The 17,469-nt window shown below is 43.9% G+C and overlaps 1 protein-coding gene across 1 annotated transcript in view; it reads left to right on the top strand.

Moving 5' to 3' along the window:
* Positions 1–2,154: 2,154 nt before the first annotated feature.
* Positions 2,155–17,469, top strand: part of brd10 (bromodomain containing 10) — an 84,050-nt gene continuing 68,735 nt past the window's right edge. Inside the window, exon 1 of the mRNA XM_080188490.1 lies at positions 2,155–3,007. Coding sequence (XP_080044616.1) covers positions 2,172–3,007 — 836 coding nt within the window. The 5' untranslated portion in view covers positions 2,155–2,171. The remainder of the gene's footprint in view (positions 3,008–17,469) is intronic.

Here is a 17,469-nt window from a genome sequence, read left to right as displayed (position 1 = left end):
TTCAGGTGCTTATCCAATTCCCCTTTGAAAGCCACAATTGAATGCTCCCTCTCCACACTCTCAGGCAATTTTATTCTACAGCCTATCCACTTGCTTGGTCAAAATAATATGTTTCCTGATGGTGCCTTTGGTTCTTTTGCCAATCACCTTAAACGTGTAATAAAAACGGAAAGTGCTGTGTGAAAAAAAAACTCAGCAAACCTGGCAGCGTTAAAGAGCAACAGAGTTAATTGTTTCGAGTCAAAGTTGATCCGTCTTCAGAGCTCACCTTAAATCTATGTCCTCTGATTCTCCACCCCTCTGCTAAATAAAAGTTTGTTGTTGCAGTACGCTAGCATCTGCAGGAGGAGTTAATAATAAAATGGAGGTCAAGGAAAATAAAATATTAAAACAAAACTTGGAAACGAAAATTAATGCAATGAATGAAAAGACAAACCCCAAATTGCATTACTGGTCGCAGGAACGAAAGGTGTATTGCATACCCTCCATAGACCATCTGTGCTTCAGCATCTGTGAAGAGAGAATAGACCCATACAGTCAGGATGACCCTTTGTCAGAGCTCAGATGTTGTCAGACATGCTGAGATTTTCCACATTTTCTGTTTTCGTTTCAGATTCTAGCATCCGCAGTAATTTGCTTTTACCCTCCAAAGTCAAGTATGGATGAGGCAAAAGAAGGAATATTCTCTGGGACAAACTGAAGGGCTGCCTCAGCTTCCACCTTAAGCTGCGGAGAAGTTTGGATCAGTCCACCAATGATAACAATTCCTATTCTAGAATGTTTCTAAAAAGCCACTGATTGATTCTGCTGCTCCTAATAATAGCCCAGTCACTGCAGTCCTGGCAATAAACCTTTACAGAAAACGCTGGGGGAAAGAACTCAGCAGGTCTGTCTTGGCAGCAAAGTTAAAGTTTATTTATTAGTGTCATAAGTAGGCTTACATTAATATTGCAATGAAGTTACTGTGAAAATCCCCTAGTTGACACACTACAGCACCTATTTGGGTAGGCTGAGGGAGAATTTAGCATGGCCAATGCACTTAACTATCATGTCTTTCTGACTGTGGTAGGAAGCAAGGGCACCCAGACGAAACACAGGCAGAAGAGGCAAATTCCACACAGACGGTGATGGAAGCCAGGAATCGAACCCAGGTCCTTGGCGCTGAGAAGCAGCAGTGTTAACCAATGTGCCAGCTCTCTTTTGGAGAAAGAAACATGAGTTACATGTTTTGAGACCATGTGACCCTTCTATAGAACTTTGAAAAAGTTTGTGACAGGCCGTTGCAGAGATGCAGAACAATTTGGAAGAATCTCCGAATAGGGCAATTTAGATAGATATTATTTCTAATAAAGACTAGTGCAATATGATTCAGTACAAAAAGCAGCATCTTTATTGAATTGTACACTTTACAATCATCCTTTTATTTGTATGTAACTAATATTGGATTTTCGTACTAACTTCATTGCAGTGTTAATATAAAAACTACTTATGACATTAATAAATAAACTTTAATTCACAGTGCCTGTTGCAACGAAACGCTAGGTACGTATCACCTGCAGAGACAGGTTGCAAACCTCTAACGCTGCTTCGAGTGAGCAACCTCACCCCGCGCGCCCATCTCGCGAGCACCGTGCTGTCCAATGGCAAAACACCACTCACTGTCAATCAAAGATGTTAACCAATGACGGGCGATCCCTTGCTGTCAATCAGAGACCTCAGCCAATGGCGTGCGGCCTATTGATGTCAATCCGGGGTCTCAGCCAATGGAGTGCTGGAAGACCGCCTTCAATCAACCGGAATCAACCAATGGTCTGCGGCCGGCCACTGTCAATCAGGCGGCCTCAGCCAATGGCAGGCTGCCGGTGACTGGGGGGCCAGCTGTCAATCACGCTGCTTCAGCCAATCGGAGTGAGTGGGGACAGCGAGCGGAGCCAGGCCGGAGCCCGCAGTGTTGGAGAGTGAGGCGGACAGGCGAGCGGAGCCGAGCCCGGGGGGCTAGAGAGGCCGAGTCAGGGTGAGACCCCCTCCTCCCCGCCACCGGGAGAGGGGGGCTGGCAGCGAGTCCCCGGCTCCGGGGCCTGTGTCAATCAATCCGAATCCTCCCCCCCCCCCCACTCCTGCCCCCACCTCCCCCCGGCATCACTCCAAGGCCAGGGCGGCCTGGGGCCGGGATGGAGGCGGCGGCAGTGGGTGATGGAGGAGGCCCGGCCGCAGCGAGCCGCGGCCCGCGGAACAATGAGCCGGCGGCCGATCGCGAGGACACGGGGCCCGAGGACGAGGCGGGCGGGAGGAGAAACAAGAGGCCGCGGCCTGCCGGAGAGGAGCCGACGGGCCCCGGGGAAAGAGCGGCGGACTCGAGTTTGGCGGAGTTACCGCGGGACGGAGGCCCGAGTGGCGACGGCCACGACCCCCAACGGCAGCCGGGGCCCGAGACCAGGGCCCAGGCGACGGGACCGCGGACGCGCTCGGCCAGCGGCCGGCTGCCCCGCGCTAACGGGCTGGCCAGGCGGGCGGACGGGCCGGGGGCTACCGGCGGCGGCGGCGGCAGGTGTAAGGCGGCCGAGCCGCCACCACCACCACCGCCGCCGCCCCCCGAGCTGGGCAAGCAGCAGGCGGACGGTGAGGGAGAGGGCGGCGAGAGCGACCCAGAACAGGAGGCCCACAGCCCCAGCTACGAGGTGCAGCAAGGTCGGCGGATCCTGAGCGAGTTCCTGCTCGACAAGCACAAAAACCTGACGGCGCCCTTCGCCCAGGCCGGCGAGGCGGCCGCCGCCGCCAGCGGCGGCAGCAGCAGCAGCCTCCTCACCCCTCAGCAGCAGCCCGTCTGGCTGCACAAGATGGAAGAGAAGTTCCAGCAGAACCAGTACCTGGGCATCACCGACTTCGTGGCTGACTTCAGGCTGATGCTGGAGAGCTGCTACCGGCTCCACGGCGTGGACCACTGGCTCTCCAGGCAGGCCCAGAAACTGGAGATGATGCTGGAGCAAAAGTTGACGCTGTTGTCAAGGTGAGTGTGAGCTCCCAGAGAAGGCGATGAGGCACTTTTGCCCAGGCTGCCTACACACACCAACAAGACATGGTTGGGCTTGGTGGGTGGGGGTGAAGGGAGAAGGATTTTAAAGTTTTGTTTGTTACTGTCACAAGCCAAGTAGCACATTGGTCAGCATTGTTGCCTCATGGTGCTAGGGACCCAGGTTCGATTTCTAGCTTGGGTCGATGCCCGTGCGGAGTCTGCATGTTCTTTTACCTGTGTCTGCATGGGTTTCCTCTGGGTGCTCCAGTTTCTTCCCACAGTCTGAAGGACATGCTGGTTAACCTGCTGTTGTGCGACTTCTTACTGTGGTTAGGTGCACTAGTTAGGCAGGTTAAATTCTCCCTTTTTATTAATATATAAAAAGGAAGAGGCTGGCTAGGGTGAACGTTGGGCCCTTAGAGGATGAGGGGGGGACTTAGTGGTGGGGGATGAGGAAGTGGCTGAGGCCTTGAATAACTTTTTTGCTTTGGTCTTCACGGAGGAGGACATGAATAGTTTGCCGGGTGTTAGCGATGGAAAGATGGTAGGAGTGGAGGGTCTGAATGACGTTATTGTTACTAGAGAGGCAGTGCTAGACAGACTAGAGGGACTGACTGTGGACAAGTCCCCAGGACCGGATGGAATGCATCCAAGGGTTCTGAAAGAAATGGCGGAGGTGATAGTGGATGCCTTGATGATTATTTTCCAAACCTCGCTGGATTCCAGGGAAGTGCCGGAAGATTGGAAAACGGCTGATGTTATGCCGTTGTTTAAGAAGGGTAGCAGGCAAAAGGCAGGGAATTATAGGCCGGTTAGTTTAACGTTTGCTGTAGGTAAAATGCTTGAATCTGTAATCAAGGAGAAAATAGCGAGGCATCTTGAGGAGAATTGTTTGGTAGAGCAGACGCAGCACGGTTTCATTAAGGGGAAGTCGTGTCTGACGAATTTCTTGGAATTCTATGAGGATGCCTCTAGTGCGGTGGATAGAGGAGAACCGGTGGATGTGGTGTTTCTTGATTTTCAGAAGGCGTTTGATAAGGTGCCGCACAAGAGGTTGTTACAGAAGGCTAGGGGGCATGGAGTTGGGGTAGGGTGTTAGCGTGCATAGGGGATTGGCTGTCAAATCGGAGGCAGAGAGTGGGGGTCAGTGGGTGCTGTTTGGATTGGCGGTTGGTGACTAGTGGAGTGCCCCAGGGATTGGTGCTGGGGCCTCAGCTATTTACCATTTATATAGATGATCTGGAGGAGGGAACCGAGTGTAAGGTGTCGAAATTTGCTGATGTCACCAAGATTGGTGGAACGGCAAATTGTGCGGAGGGTGTGGAAAGTCTGCAGAGGGATCTAGATAGGCTGGGTGAATGGGCCAGGAACTGGCAAATGGAATTTAATGTTGGCAAGTGTGAAGTTGTCCACTTTGGTAGGAATAATGGTAGGAAGGACTACTATTTACATGGCGAGAAACTGCAGCATGCTACGGTGCAGAGGGACCTCGGGGTCCTTGTGCATGAGTCGCAAAAACCCAGCCTGCAGGTGCAGCAGGTGGTCAGGAAGGCGAATGGGATGCTGGCCTTCATAGTGAGGGGGATTGAATATAAAAGTAGGGAGGTCTTGCTGCAACTGTACAGGGCACTGGTGAGGCTGCAGCTGGAGTACTGTGCAGTTTTGGTCGCCGCACTTACGCAAGGATATTTTGGCCTTGGAGGGAGTGCAGCGGAGGTTTACTAGGCTGATACCGGAGTTGGGGGGTTGAGCTATGAGGAGAGGCTGAATAAACTGGGCTTGTACTCGTTAGAGTTTAGAAGAATGAGGGGAGATCTCATTGAGACGTACAAGATGATGAATGGGATGGGTAAGATAGAGGTGGAGAGGCTCTTCCCGCTCAGAAAGGACAGTAGGACTAGAGGGTACAGCTTCAAGATGGGGGAGGGGGGGCAGTTTAGAACGGAGTTGAGGGGGAACTTCTTCACTCAAAGGATCTCTGGAATTCTCAGCCCGTTGAAGTGGTGGAGGCTGCCTCGCTAAATATATTTAAGACGCGGGTAGATAGGTTTTTGATAGGCAAGGGGATTAAGGGTTATGGGGAGAAGGTGGGAAAGTGGAACTGAGCCACTTCAGATCAGCCATGATCTTATTGAATGGCGGGGCATGCTCGAGGGGCTAGATAGCCTACTCCTCCTATTTCTTATGTTCTTATTGTGCCCAAACAGATGCTGGAGTGTGGCGATTAGGGGATTTTCATTCCAGTGTTAATGTAAGCTGACTTTTAAAGTTTATTTGTTAGTGTCACAAGTAGGCTTGCATGAACACTGCAGTGAATTTACTTTCAAAATCCCACAGTCACTTGTTTGGGTATACTGAGGAAGATTTTAGCGTGGCCAATCGACCTAACCAGTACATCTTTCAGACTGTGGGAGGAAACTTAAGCACCTGGAGGAAACCCATGCAGATAGGGAGAACATGCAGAATGGGCTCAGACGTTGACCTAAGGCAGGAATTGAACCCAGGTTCCTGGCACTGTGAAGCAGCAGTGCTTTACCCAGTGATGGGGACCAGCATCGGTTCAAATGTTGACATAAAGCGACCATATTCTTCTGAACCCTTTCTAAGCTTCATCCTTGTTATTCAGATGATCCACCCCTTCACTATTTTTACTCAGACAGCCACATCGTTAGGGCTGAGTTCTCTCTCTTATTTGACTGTGTGGGTTTCCTCCGAGTGCTCCGGTTTCCCCCCTCAGTCCAAAGATGTGTGAGTTAGGTTGATTGGCCGTGTTAAATTGCCCCTTAGTGTCCCAAGATGTGTAAGTTAGGGGGATTAACAGGGTAAATAGGTGGGGTTACAGCAATAGGGGTTGGGTGGGATTGTTGTTGGTGCAGGCTTGATGGGTCGAATAGCCTGCACTGTAGGGATTCTATGATGTAAAAAAAAGTCGTGTCAGACTCCAACATGAACTCCCTTTCTCCTCACAGAGGCTTCCAGACCTGAGATTTTCCAGCACTTTCTGTTTTTGCTTCAGATCTCCAGCTTCTGCAGTATTTTTGGTCTATCTGGCTTCTACAAATGGACTGAGTGGTGGGGAGGTGGGGTGTGAAATAATCCCATTACGAATACAGGCGGTAGTGAATCTTACAACCGTACCAACCTTTGCCCACTGCAGTGATTTTACTCATAGTTTGCCCCCATGGGAATTTGCAGAATAAACAGGCCCAGGAAGACAACTATCAGGGCAGCGAGAGAACCATGTGCGATGGTCCGGGTGTGCTGGTGTGATCATGCTCCACACCAGTTTAATCATTTGGCGATAATCATTGTAGTATTTTTGAGAAGCATCCAATCGCTGGATACGTTCACTGACAGAATCATAGAATCTTTACAATGCAGAAGGAGGCTATTTGGCCCATTGAATCTACACAAGCTCGCTGACAGCATTCTCCATAATCCCATTCGCCTGCCTTATTCCTGTAACCTTGCACATTCATTCTTTTCAGAAAACAATCCAGTTGTCTTTTCAGTACCTTGATCGAACTTACATCCACCACACTTTCAGGATGTTCATTCTGAGCCCTAGCCACCTGTGGTGAAAAAAATTCTCCACGTCACTCTTACTACTTTTGCCCATTATTTTGAATCTGTGAGTTCTAGTTCTTGATGTTCTCTCCCAAGAGTACAAGTTTCCTGTCCATACTCTCCACTTGAATAGCTCTATCAAATACTTTCTCCAAGGAAAACAGACCCAAACTCCCCAGTCCTTCCTCATAGCCACAATTTTTAAATGCTGGAATCATTCTTGTGTATGTCCTTTGCACTCTCTTCAGTGCCCTCACATTCTTTCTCAAGTAAGGTGCTTGGAACTGGACTCAGTACTCTGTATGTGGGCTACTTGGTGGCTTATACAAGTTCAATGTAACCTCCTTGCTCTTGTACTGTGTGTTCCTATTAATAAAACTAGGATACCATATGCTTTATTAACAGCTCTATCGACATGCCTGCCACCTTTAATGATTTCTATACACGCAAACTGAAGTCCCTTTGTTCCTGCATTTTCATAAAGAGTTTGTCCCTTTATTCTTTCTGCCAATATAAATCATCTCTCATTCTTTCTGGCAATATAAATCAGCTCACGTTTCTCTGCATTGAACTTCATCTGCCACCTATCCGCCCAATCCACATGTAAAATGTTGCCTCTTTTAAGTTTCTATACGCTAAAGTAGTGACCCACTCGTTACTTTGTCTTTGGAATTGGAGTGAACAAACGTAAACCGAGAAAGCGAAGAGAAGGTAAATCTACATATTGGAATTGCCAATGGAAGGAAAATAAACTGCAGTTACAGTTTGCAAAACTTGAACACGCGTACTGTTTTGATACTATGAAATTAACCCTCCTGAAGTAAACCAGGTTGATTCTGAAATCTTGGAAGTAGTGCTGCTCCATGAAGTAGTACAGTTTGTGAGTGGGAATATCAGGGGAAAAATAGCACTTTATTTTGCCTCAAATGATCACCTATGCACTTTGTGTAGCAATACAGCCAGTTCACACTCAGCAGAATATCCAATATACTTTGATGTTTTGAAGGGGGGAATGTTGGCCAGGGCACCAGTAGAACTCCCTGTTCTTCCTAAGTGCTATGGGATGTTGCAGATTGATCTGAACAAGCCGATAGAGGTTCTGTTTACCTTCAGTATTGCATAGAAGTCATAGACTGTTTATATACTGATGTCTTGACGTGCAAATTGAACCCAAGGCTCTCTGATTCAACTTGAGTGCCACCACCTATACCAAATTGGCATATCTTTTGATTTGTGTTAATTTCAAAATGTATGTCACTAATCCACAACATTAGCCTTCTCCAAAGATTCTGTAAACATAGCTTTCTGAATAAAAGTGCATGACTGATTAAGTAACTTGTGCAATAAAGAGTGAAGAATTAAATGCATACTTAACTACAGAACTGTTTTGTCCTTGGAAGCATCCCGTCATCTTGCATTTTAGTGACAATTTAACTTAATTAGTATATTCTATACTATGCCTGTACCATAGTTGAGTTCACGAGTGCAAATCTGAAAACATTTCTTGTTGAATCAGTAATTATCTGCTCTTGAAGCAAGCTAAAGATTTTGGTCTGAAGGGCACAACTTCACCCTCATATTGAATTTTAGGCAGTTCTTTTAGATGCTGAAGTGATTGTAAGTTGCAGGAGCTACAGCCAACATTGAAAACACAGTTACATAATTTTTTACATGTTCTTTCATGGGATATGGGCTTTGCTGGCAAGGCCAGCATTTGTTACCTATTCCTTAATGCCCCACCTTGTTGTTCTGGTGTAGGTACGTCCACGTTCTTTTTAGGAATCGAATGCTCGTTTTTGCCCTTGTGATGGAAAAAGAACAGCAATTATAATTCAGGGCAGAATGATGTATAACTTGGGGAGCATGCAGATGGTATTCCACAATATTTGTGTATGTTTCTTGATCCAAATTGCATTTTTGAGTTAGTTTGGCTGGGATCCAGTTGCCTAACTTAAATGTTTAACTTGAAAAATCAAGTTAACTTAATGCTTCAGCAAAGAACAGGCATTCTGTTTCTCCAAGATCTATATAATATGTTTTCAGTTTGTTATCCATGCCCTATCTGTGCTATTTAGTAATTGACAACACCTGATGGTCTTTTTGATTGGTCTTCTCTTTCCCTTTGTCAGGGTACTTTCAAGATGTTGGCGAAATATGACGTGGCTGCTTTCTCTCGAAGCCATTCTCATCTGGGCATCTGGCTAGAGAACTTGTTTCATTTGACAAATTTTATCTTTACTTACCAAGTCCAGTTCTTACAAATTTCAGGTTTCCATCATTTCTTGCGTAGTTGTTTTGCAATTTAACCTTTTGTGTCTTATTTCTGTTTAGCTTGTGCCAATTTGATTTTCATTTGTGACTTAATCTAAAAGGATGGTATGGTGGCACAGTGGTTGGCACTGTTGTCTCAGTGCCAGGGGCCCAGGTTTAATTCTTGCCTCAGGTGACTGCATGGATTTCCTCAGGATGCTCTGGTTTCTTCCCACAGTCTGAAAAACATGCTGGTTAGATTGACTGGCCATGCTGAATTGCCCCTTAGGGGGATTAGCAGAGTAAATATGTGGGGTTACAGGGATGGGACATAGGTGGGATTGTGTTGGTGCAGGATCGATGGGCTGAATGACCTCCTTCTGTACTGTAGGTATTCTGTGAAAATATTCTATTTTCTCTTGCCCCTAACTTCTGTGTTCATCAGTTAGACTATAAGGCATTGTGGCTCTCTAAGTTAATTTTGGAGCACTTGGTCTAGCTCTATAAGTATGTGCCATAGATAATGAATGATGTGCTATGCCTGTGTTATATGTTTCTATAGAGGTCAAAGCACATGGAGGGGAAGGTGAATCAGGATATTGAATTTTGATGATCAGTCATTATCATAATGAGTGATGGAGCAGGCTTGACGGGCTGAATGGCCTACTGCTGCAACTAGTTTCTACATCATTTGGAACAGAAAGGGGCGTACTAAAGCATCCACCATAAACATTTTAATCCCCAAAATTAGTATGTCTCAACAATGCACCTCTCAATTGATTACATAGTACCTACACCCCCGAACTGTCTGTTTTCAGCTTCTGAATGAGGTATTTTCTATAAACTGTTCACCTTTTCAAGGTTCAACCTGTGTCCCTTGATTCTAAAATTTCTAGCAATCAGTGAGACATCCTCACAAAAGTGTGCTGGCGAGAGTTGTAAAGTGTACTAGATATGGACATAGCATTACCTAATGCAGACTCGCAGATGCTGGAATTTGTTATAGAAACTGATACTAATTTTAATGAGCTATATGCCGTTCGACTCGTATCACTTTAATGTTGGGCCGGTAGACACTCATGACCATTTAGCTTATATTCCCACATGGTTTCCCCGTGTTAGTTTTGCTATTTCCATTGGATTAAAATCTTCCCAATTGTTAGAATCTTTCCTCCGCAGGTTTGGTGTAACATGTAAACCTCAATAACTTTGCTTCTGTTCCCAACTGTTTTGTAATTGATTTTATGAATACATCTGAAGTTATCCATGCAGGATCCCCTTGTCTTTGTTCAGTTTTCTCTGCCTGTCAGTGATTTATTTATCTCGTCAAATTGAATGCAATCCCAGCCTGTATTGGATTGCTGAACTGAGTTAGGGTAGCGATTGACATCCTCAAGTTGGCCTCATATAAGAACTAACCCAAATAAAGCCTCTCTTAGGTCCAACTTGTTGTCTAGACTTAGCATTGAAAAGTGGCCACTTGGATAAGGTGCCTAAGGCGCCACACCTCAAGGTTTGGTTTGCACCATCACCATAGCAAGCAAGAAATTGGTTTATGGGAAGGGGCAACATTCAAACTGGTGTGCCCCATTAAGAAAAAAAGTTGTCCATAAAATCTCTACCTCTTATTTACAAGTGCATAAGTATGAGTTTGACAACTTCCTCTAATGCTTCTCCATAAGTGGTGAACATTTAAAGGATGTTCAAAATTTGGGAGGAAGTAAACTTTAATGATGCTAATGTCTTGTCCTGATTGGATTTATGTTATGACCAGCTGATTTTATTGCCATCTTAACCTCTCCCGGTTTTGGGATACAGATACTTGTGTCTCTATTATTGCTAGACTAAGATCTGACTTGGCACAGTGCAAAGATCCAGTCAGAGGCTGGTGCAAGCAAGGAAAGCTGGAGGCGACATCTTTCTGATGTGTAATGAGTGATATTTCTTAGCCATAATGATGGAAGACTGAGAAACTAAAGCGCACACATCTATATGTGAGTCTATATTCAAAACTAGAGCATATGATAAATGCCATTCATATAATGACATTTGCACATTTAATGGGGAGGCAGTGGCATAGTGGTATTGTCACGGGATTAGTAGTTCAGAAAGCACCGTCTGGGGACCTAGTTACGAATCCCACCATGGCAAATGGAGAAATTTGAATTCAACGAAAATCTAGAATTAAAAGTCTAGTGATGACCATGAAACCATTGTCGATTGTCAGAAAAACCTATCCAGTTCACTGATATTCTTTAGGGAAGGAAATCTGCCATCCTTATCTGGTCTGGCCTACATGTAACTCCGGATCTGCAGCAATGAGGTTGATGTTAAATGCCTTCTGAAATGGAGGGCAATTAGGGATGGACAGTTTATGCTGGCCCAGCCAACAACACTCACCCCATAAATGGATTAAAAAAAACACATTGCTTGAACTAGGTCACGATTTCACTTCTCACCTCGCAACACAACGAAAAGTTTTAACATTTTGCACAGTCTCATTTTAGTTTTGTACTTTTTATTTCTTAGTTGAAATCTGGTTCTTTTGCACGCAGCCCTGTGTTCAGGCTAATGTTTCCGTACTGATAACACCCATATTTTTCAGCCTTTGTTAGTTCAGAACTGTCAACAGTTGGTAGTGTTGTGTTTTTATTGATTATATAAACATATTGGAAGGAATTTGAAGAGGCAACTTCAGGTCTTATCAGTGAGGAATTCAACTTTGCTTTTCAGTTCACAATGTCTGAACATCTGCATTTTTCAAACAGTTGCAGCTTGATTATAGAATCATAGAATGGTTACAACACAGGAGGCCAGACAGCCCATCATTTTTCTACCCACTCTCTGCAAGCCTAGTCCTTCTCCTCTGATGCCCTGCGATTTTTTATTTGTCTGTTCAGGTGCTTATCACAATTGACTCTGCCCCCTTTGTACTCTCCGGCACTGTGTTCCACATCGAACCAGATGCTACATGAAGAAATATTCCCTCTTGTCATCTTTGGTTCTTTTGCTAATCATCTTAAATCAGTGCCCCCTGATTCTCAACTCTATTATCAGTGGGAACGGTTTTTCTCAGACTCCCTCGTGATTTTGGACACCCCTCAATCAAATCTCCTCTCTGCTTTGTTTTTTCAAAGGAGAGCAGCCCAATGTATTCAATTAACTAAGCCCATCATCGCTGGAACTGTTCTCAAATCTTTTCTGCACCCTCTCTAATGTCATCACATCCATCCTTCTGGTGCCCATAATTGGACACAATACTCCACTTGAGGTTGAGTCAGTGTTTTATTAAGATTCACCATAATCTCATTGCTTTTGTGCACTCTGTCTCTAAGACCAGGATGCTGTATGCCTTTTTAACCTGCCCTGCAATTTGTACGTATATCTGCTAAGTCCCTCTTCCTGCATCTTTTTTAGAATTGTGCCTTTTATTTTGTATTGCCTTTCACTATCAAAATGTATTACTCTGTATTAAACTTCATCTGTCAAGTGTCTGCTCATTCTAGCAGCCTGTATGTCTTTTGTCACTCTCTTCCTCACAGTTCATAATTTTGAAATTCTATGCTGCTCACCTAAATTTAAGTCAGTTGATATATATTAAGATAATCGTAATACTACTGTACATCTTCCTCCAGTCCCAAAACCATGCTCACCAGCAACTTTGTTTTCTGTCACTTGTCCAACTTTGTAACCATGCTACACTTTCAGTGGCATGTTACCAAATGGCTTTTGGAAGTCCATATACACCACACCAGCCACATTACCCTTATCAACTCTGTTACCACATCAAAAAGAACTCGAGCAAGTTTGCCCAAAAAATTTGTTTCCTCGATTATTTAATTAATTACTCAACGAGCAATTATTTTGTATCTATGACACAGAGCCTGTATATGTTACGCAACATGTGGCAGATTTAGTGCTGGAACCTACTCTCAACATTAGTTTTTAAACATGAATTGCAAAGTAGTGGATAAAGATGAAATTTGTTCTGTTTGGTGCATAACTGGAATATATGGATTCTGACTTCTATAATCTAATGTTTTGTCATTTTCATTACGTTTTGGCTGTGTTTCCTAGATTGTACTTACATGGATTATAGTTCATTGCAAATGATAGATCCCTAGTGTACTTCCAATTTTGGCAGATTGTATGGAGAGGCTTGTGAGGATGGATAATGGAGAAAAAAAATCATGGAATTGATGCTTTACTAGCTTTATTTCTGGCACTCAGTATCTCTTTCAATTTATACATTTGTTCCTTATGTAATTCATATTCAATATAGTTTTATGGAAAGCATATAATTTGTCTTAATCATTATGTTGTTTTAATGAGCTCTTTGATATCTTGGGGAGAAAGTACAGAACAGAGCAAGTGAGAAGCAGAGGAAACAACAAGGTCGAATAGTTTGATTCTGCCCTCGGCAATGCCAGCGCAGTGGATATTAAAATTATCATCCTTCATTGTTTTCACTGTTTTGTTTAATGTTCAAATACTGAACTCAAGTCCAGAATAGAATTGCTCAGTTGTGGGGTCAACACTAGATGTATGCTTTTCTTCCAGTGTTGACAAAGAATCTCTCATTATCCATCCCCCATTAATTTGGCAGCTTGGGCAGAATTGTGTTGCAGATCTATTGTAACAATGATCTGCAGGGCATGCCTCCATTGGACAACATGATAAATTGTTGCTGACTTGTGGCGGTCTCTGCCCATCGGTTCCACAGGACCATATTCCCAATATCTTGGTTAACGATTGTCCTTGCTAGCACCTTTTGTTGGATTTTGATCCTGGCTTCTCCCAGCTAGCTGCATGCTGCCTACAGTTGTTTTTATCCATCCACAAAACCTAACCTAATAAACTTGAGACTTCAGTTTTAGACTGTTGCATATTTTTCCTTCTGTATTCTCTGAACAATCCCTTGAGCTTTTCTTTATTGATTCCTTTTGAACAGGAACCCAGCTTTATAATCTTCCCAACTGATGTGTTTGCTGGGTGCCAATATCACTACCATCTTTTTTACCCCACTTAATACTCAACAGAAACAACCAGAAAAAAATTGCCTTATGTGATGCGTCACAGCTTGGTATTCCTTTTGCTCTGCACAAAAGGTTGTGAAAGTAACCCAATCCATCATGCAAACCAACTTCCCATCCGTTGACTCTGTCTACATTTCCCACTGCCTCGGCAAAACAGCCAACATAATTAAGGACCCCATCCATCCTGGACATTCTCTCTTCCACCTTCTTCCGTTGGGAAAAAAATGAAGGTCTGAGGTCGCATACCAACTAAGTCTAGAACTGCTTCTTGCCTGCTGCTGTCAGACTTTTGAATGGACTTATCTTGCATTAAGTTGATCTTTCTCTACACCCTAACTATGACTGTAACGCTACATTCTGCACTCTTGTTTCCTTCTCTATGAATGGTATGTTTTGTCTGTATAGCACGCAAGAAGCAATACTTTTCACTGTTAATACATGTGACAATAATAAATCAAATCAAATTCCCGAAAGCCTGAATAGCATTGTGGATGATTGTATCCATTGACCAAAACTTGATTTACAATTAAGAATATTTTTCCCTTTATGAATCTCCTTGACTTGCTATGACTCTTCATCACTAAATGACACCTTGGTTTCTTTCCCTACTTCTGTGACTGATTAAAGAACATGTTACCTTGTTTCTTTTTTTTTGCTCTTACTGTTTCTGTCGACTGCTGAGGATTGTTCCACCCCACCAACATCCTGGAGATTACCATTGATCAGAACCTGAACTGGGTTAACGGTACAAATACTGTGGCTACCAAAACCTGTCAGAGGCTAGGAATCCTGTGCTGAGTAACTTGTCTCCTGATTTCCTCCAAAGCCTGGCCACCATCTGCAAGGCACAAGTCCTGAGTGAGATGTAATACTCTCCACCTGTCTGGGTGAATGTAGCTCCAGCAACACTTACTAATCTCAACATCATCTAGAACAAAGCAACCTGCTAGATTGACACCGTATCCACATTCACCCTCACCACCAATGCACAGTGGCAGCAGTGTGTATCATCAAGAAGGTGCACTGCAGGAATTTAGCACATTCCAAACCCATGACCACTACCATCTAGAAGGGCAAGGCAGCAAACACATAGGAACACCACCACCTGTAATTTTCCCTCCAAGCCACTCACCAATCCTCACTTGAAAATATATTGATGTTTCTTCAGTATCATGGGATCAAAATCCTGGATCTCCATTCCAAACAGTGCTGTAGGTGTACCTACACCACTCAGACTGCAGCAGTTCAGGAAGGCAGCTCACCATTACCTTCCCATGGGCAATTCAGAACGGGCAATGAATGCTGGCCCAGCCAGTGATCCCCATGTCTCATGAATAAATAAGAAACAATTTTATACTCCTTCTGCAGCATCTTCCAGATACAGTTGCCACCTTTCATTCTCTGCTTTTCTGACCATCGCCAAGTTTGCCTATTTTCTCTGTTCTCCTATTAATGGCAAGCTTTCAGCCACCATGGTCTAACGCGCTCTTAAATGCATTCCGCCTTGAGCCATCGCTCTCTCTCTTAACAAAAATACTGCTACTTTGTGTCCATTTTGTTATCTTGTCCCTTTATTTAAACGAAAGCCATGGAAATTTTCTGCAGCGTTGAGTGCTGTGAGTTACTTGTGTCAAAAATAAAATATTGATGAAATTTTACTAGATGCTTGGTGTTTAGATACTTATTCTACACTGGTGAGAAGGGGGAGAAATCAAATTTGGCATGATAACTTAAAAGGTTTAATAAAGTCATGCAAATGATACATTTTCTGAACATTTTATCGCCATGGGGCTCCATTGATTAGAGGCTGGAGAGTTTCTTCACTTAAAATGAGGCTTTGGAATTTCTTGGGATCCAGGATACAATTTAAACTTAAGGTTGATGCACATCATGATGTCAACACTACTTCAGAGTAATTGGCCATAGAGAGCGCCATTATTTTGTTTAACATTCAGTTCTGTACTATGGTTGGACAAAATTGTTCTCAAATCATCAGGTTTATTCCTGGCAAAACTGTTTATTTGAATTTTTTTTTACGGTAGTTGATGGAAAATATTGGACAGGATGCTGGCTTTTTCAAGAAGCGCTATGAGATTTTTAACATCTGCCTGAATTGTTAAATTAGTTGAAACACAACAGACTGATTCGATGATTATTTAATTTTAAAACATTTTTGGTTGCACAAAATTACTGATCTCTCATAACTATGAAATATTAGACCTGAAGTTTTCTCTGATCTGGTTGGTGATATTTGGCTAAAAACTTGCCTGATTATTCTTAGACTACTTAATTGTCTGAGACACCAAAAATCTGTTTCTTTTAACTTCAAATATACTCAATAATGAAACATCTGCAACCCTCTGGGTGAAGAAATTTCTGTTGGGTGGCACAGTGGTTAGCACTGCTGCCTTGCAGCGCCAGAGACCCGGGTTCGATTCCCGGCTTGGGTCACTGCCTATATGGAGTCTGCACGTTCTCCCCATGTCTGTGTGGATTTTCTCCAGGTGCTCTGGTTTCTTACCACAGTCTGAAAGACATGCTGGTTAGCTGCATTGGCCATGCTAAATTCTTTTGTGTACCCGAAAAGGCGGTAGGATGTAGCAACCAGGGGATTTTCACAGTAACTGCACTGTAATGTTAATGTAAGCTTACTTGTGATGCCAATAAATAAACTTAAATTTAAAAAGCTCATGATCAGTCCATTTTCCTGAGACTGTGCCCCTGATTTTCATCAACTCCAGTTTTGTTAGAGCTCCGGAGTGCTACGCTAATATCAAGGGCACTCACTCTTACTCCACCCCTGGAGTTCAGCTCTTCTGACAATATTTAAGCCAAAGCTGTAACGAGTTCTGAATTATTCCTGGCACTGGAGACACTATGTTCTATCACTTTGATCAAGTGTAGACTGAGAGGGTGGTGATAATTGGTTGGATTGAATTTGTTCCTCCCCTTGTGGACAGGGTTAATTTTCCACATTGTCTGGTAGATGTTATTGTTGTAGCTATACTGGAACAGATTGACTAAGGGCGTAGCTAATTCTGGAGCTCAAGTTGTGTGTTGGAGACATAAACGCAAGAAGGACCTTGCTTAAAAACTAATGGAGCGTTATTGATGGTGTGTGATCTTTTCCTTGGCTGCCGCTTCTCTCTCATTCCTGTGCTAGGTCTGTTACATCATTTCTGTTGCGTGCATTAATACAGCATAGCTCTCGTCAGCCAATAGGAATAAACAGAAATACATAACACAAGTCTTCAGTACTATTGCCAGAATATTGTCAGGTCCCAAAGCTTTTATAGTATCCAGTGTCTTCAGCCGTTTCTTGATATCATGTGGAATGAGTCCAATTGGCTGAAGACTAGTATTTGTGAAGCTGGGGATCCAGAAGAAAGCTGAGGTGGTTCATCCAATCCCTACTTTGTGACGATTGTTGCAAATGCTTCAGCCTTGTCTTTTGCACTGATGTTCTGGACTTCTTCCCCTCACTGAGGATGGGGATGTCTGTGGTGCCTCCTCCTCCTATTAACTGTTCATGATTGAATGTGTCATGACTACAAATCTTTGATCTGATCCATTGGTTGTGGAATCGCATGGCTCTGTGTATTG

Source organism: Carcharhinus amblyrhynchos, chromosome 5 (assembly GCF_965287045.1).
Source record: "Carcharhinus amblyrhynchos chromosome 5, sCarAmb.v2.hapA, whole genome shotgun sequence".
Lineage (NCBI taxonomy): Eukaryota > Metazoa > Chordata > Chondrichthyes > Carcharhiniformes > Carcharhinidae > Carcharhinus > Carcharhinus amblyrhynchos.
This window is presented reverse-complemented; position numbering and strand designations above follow the sequence as displayed.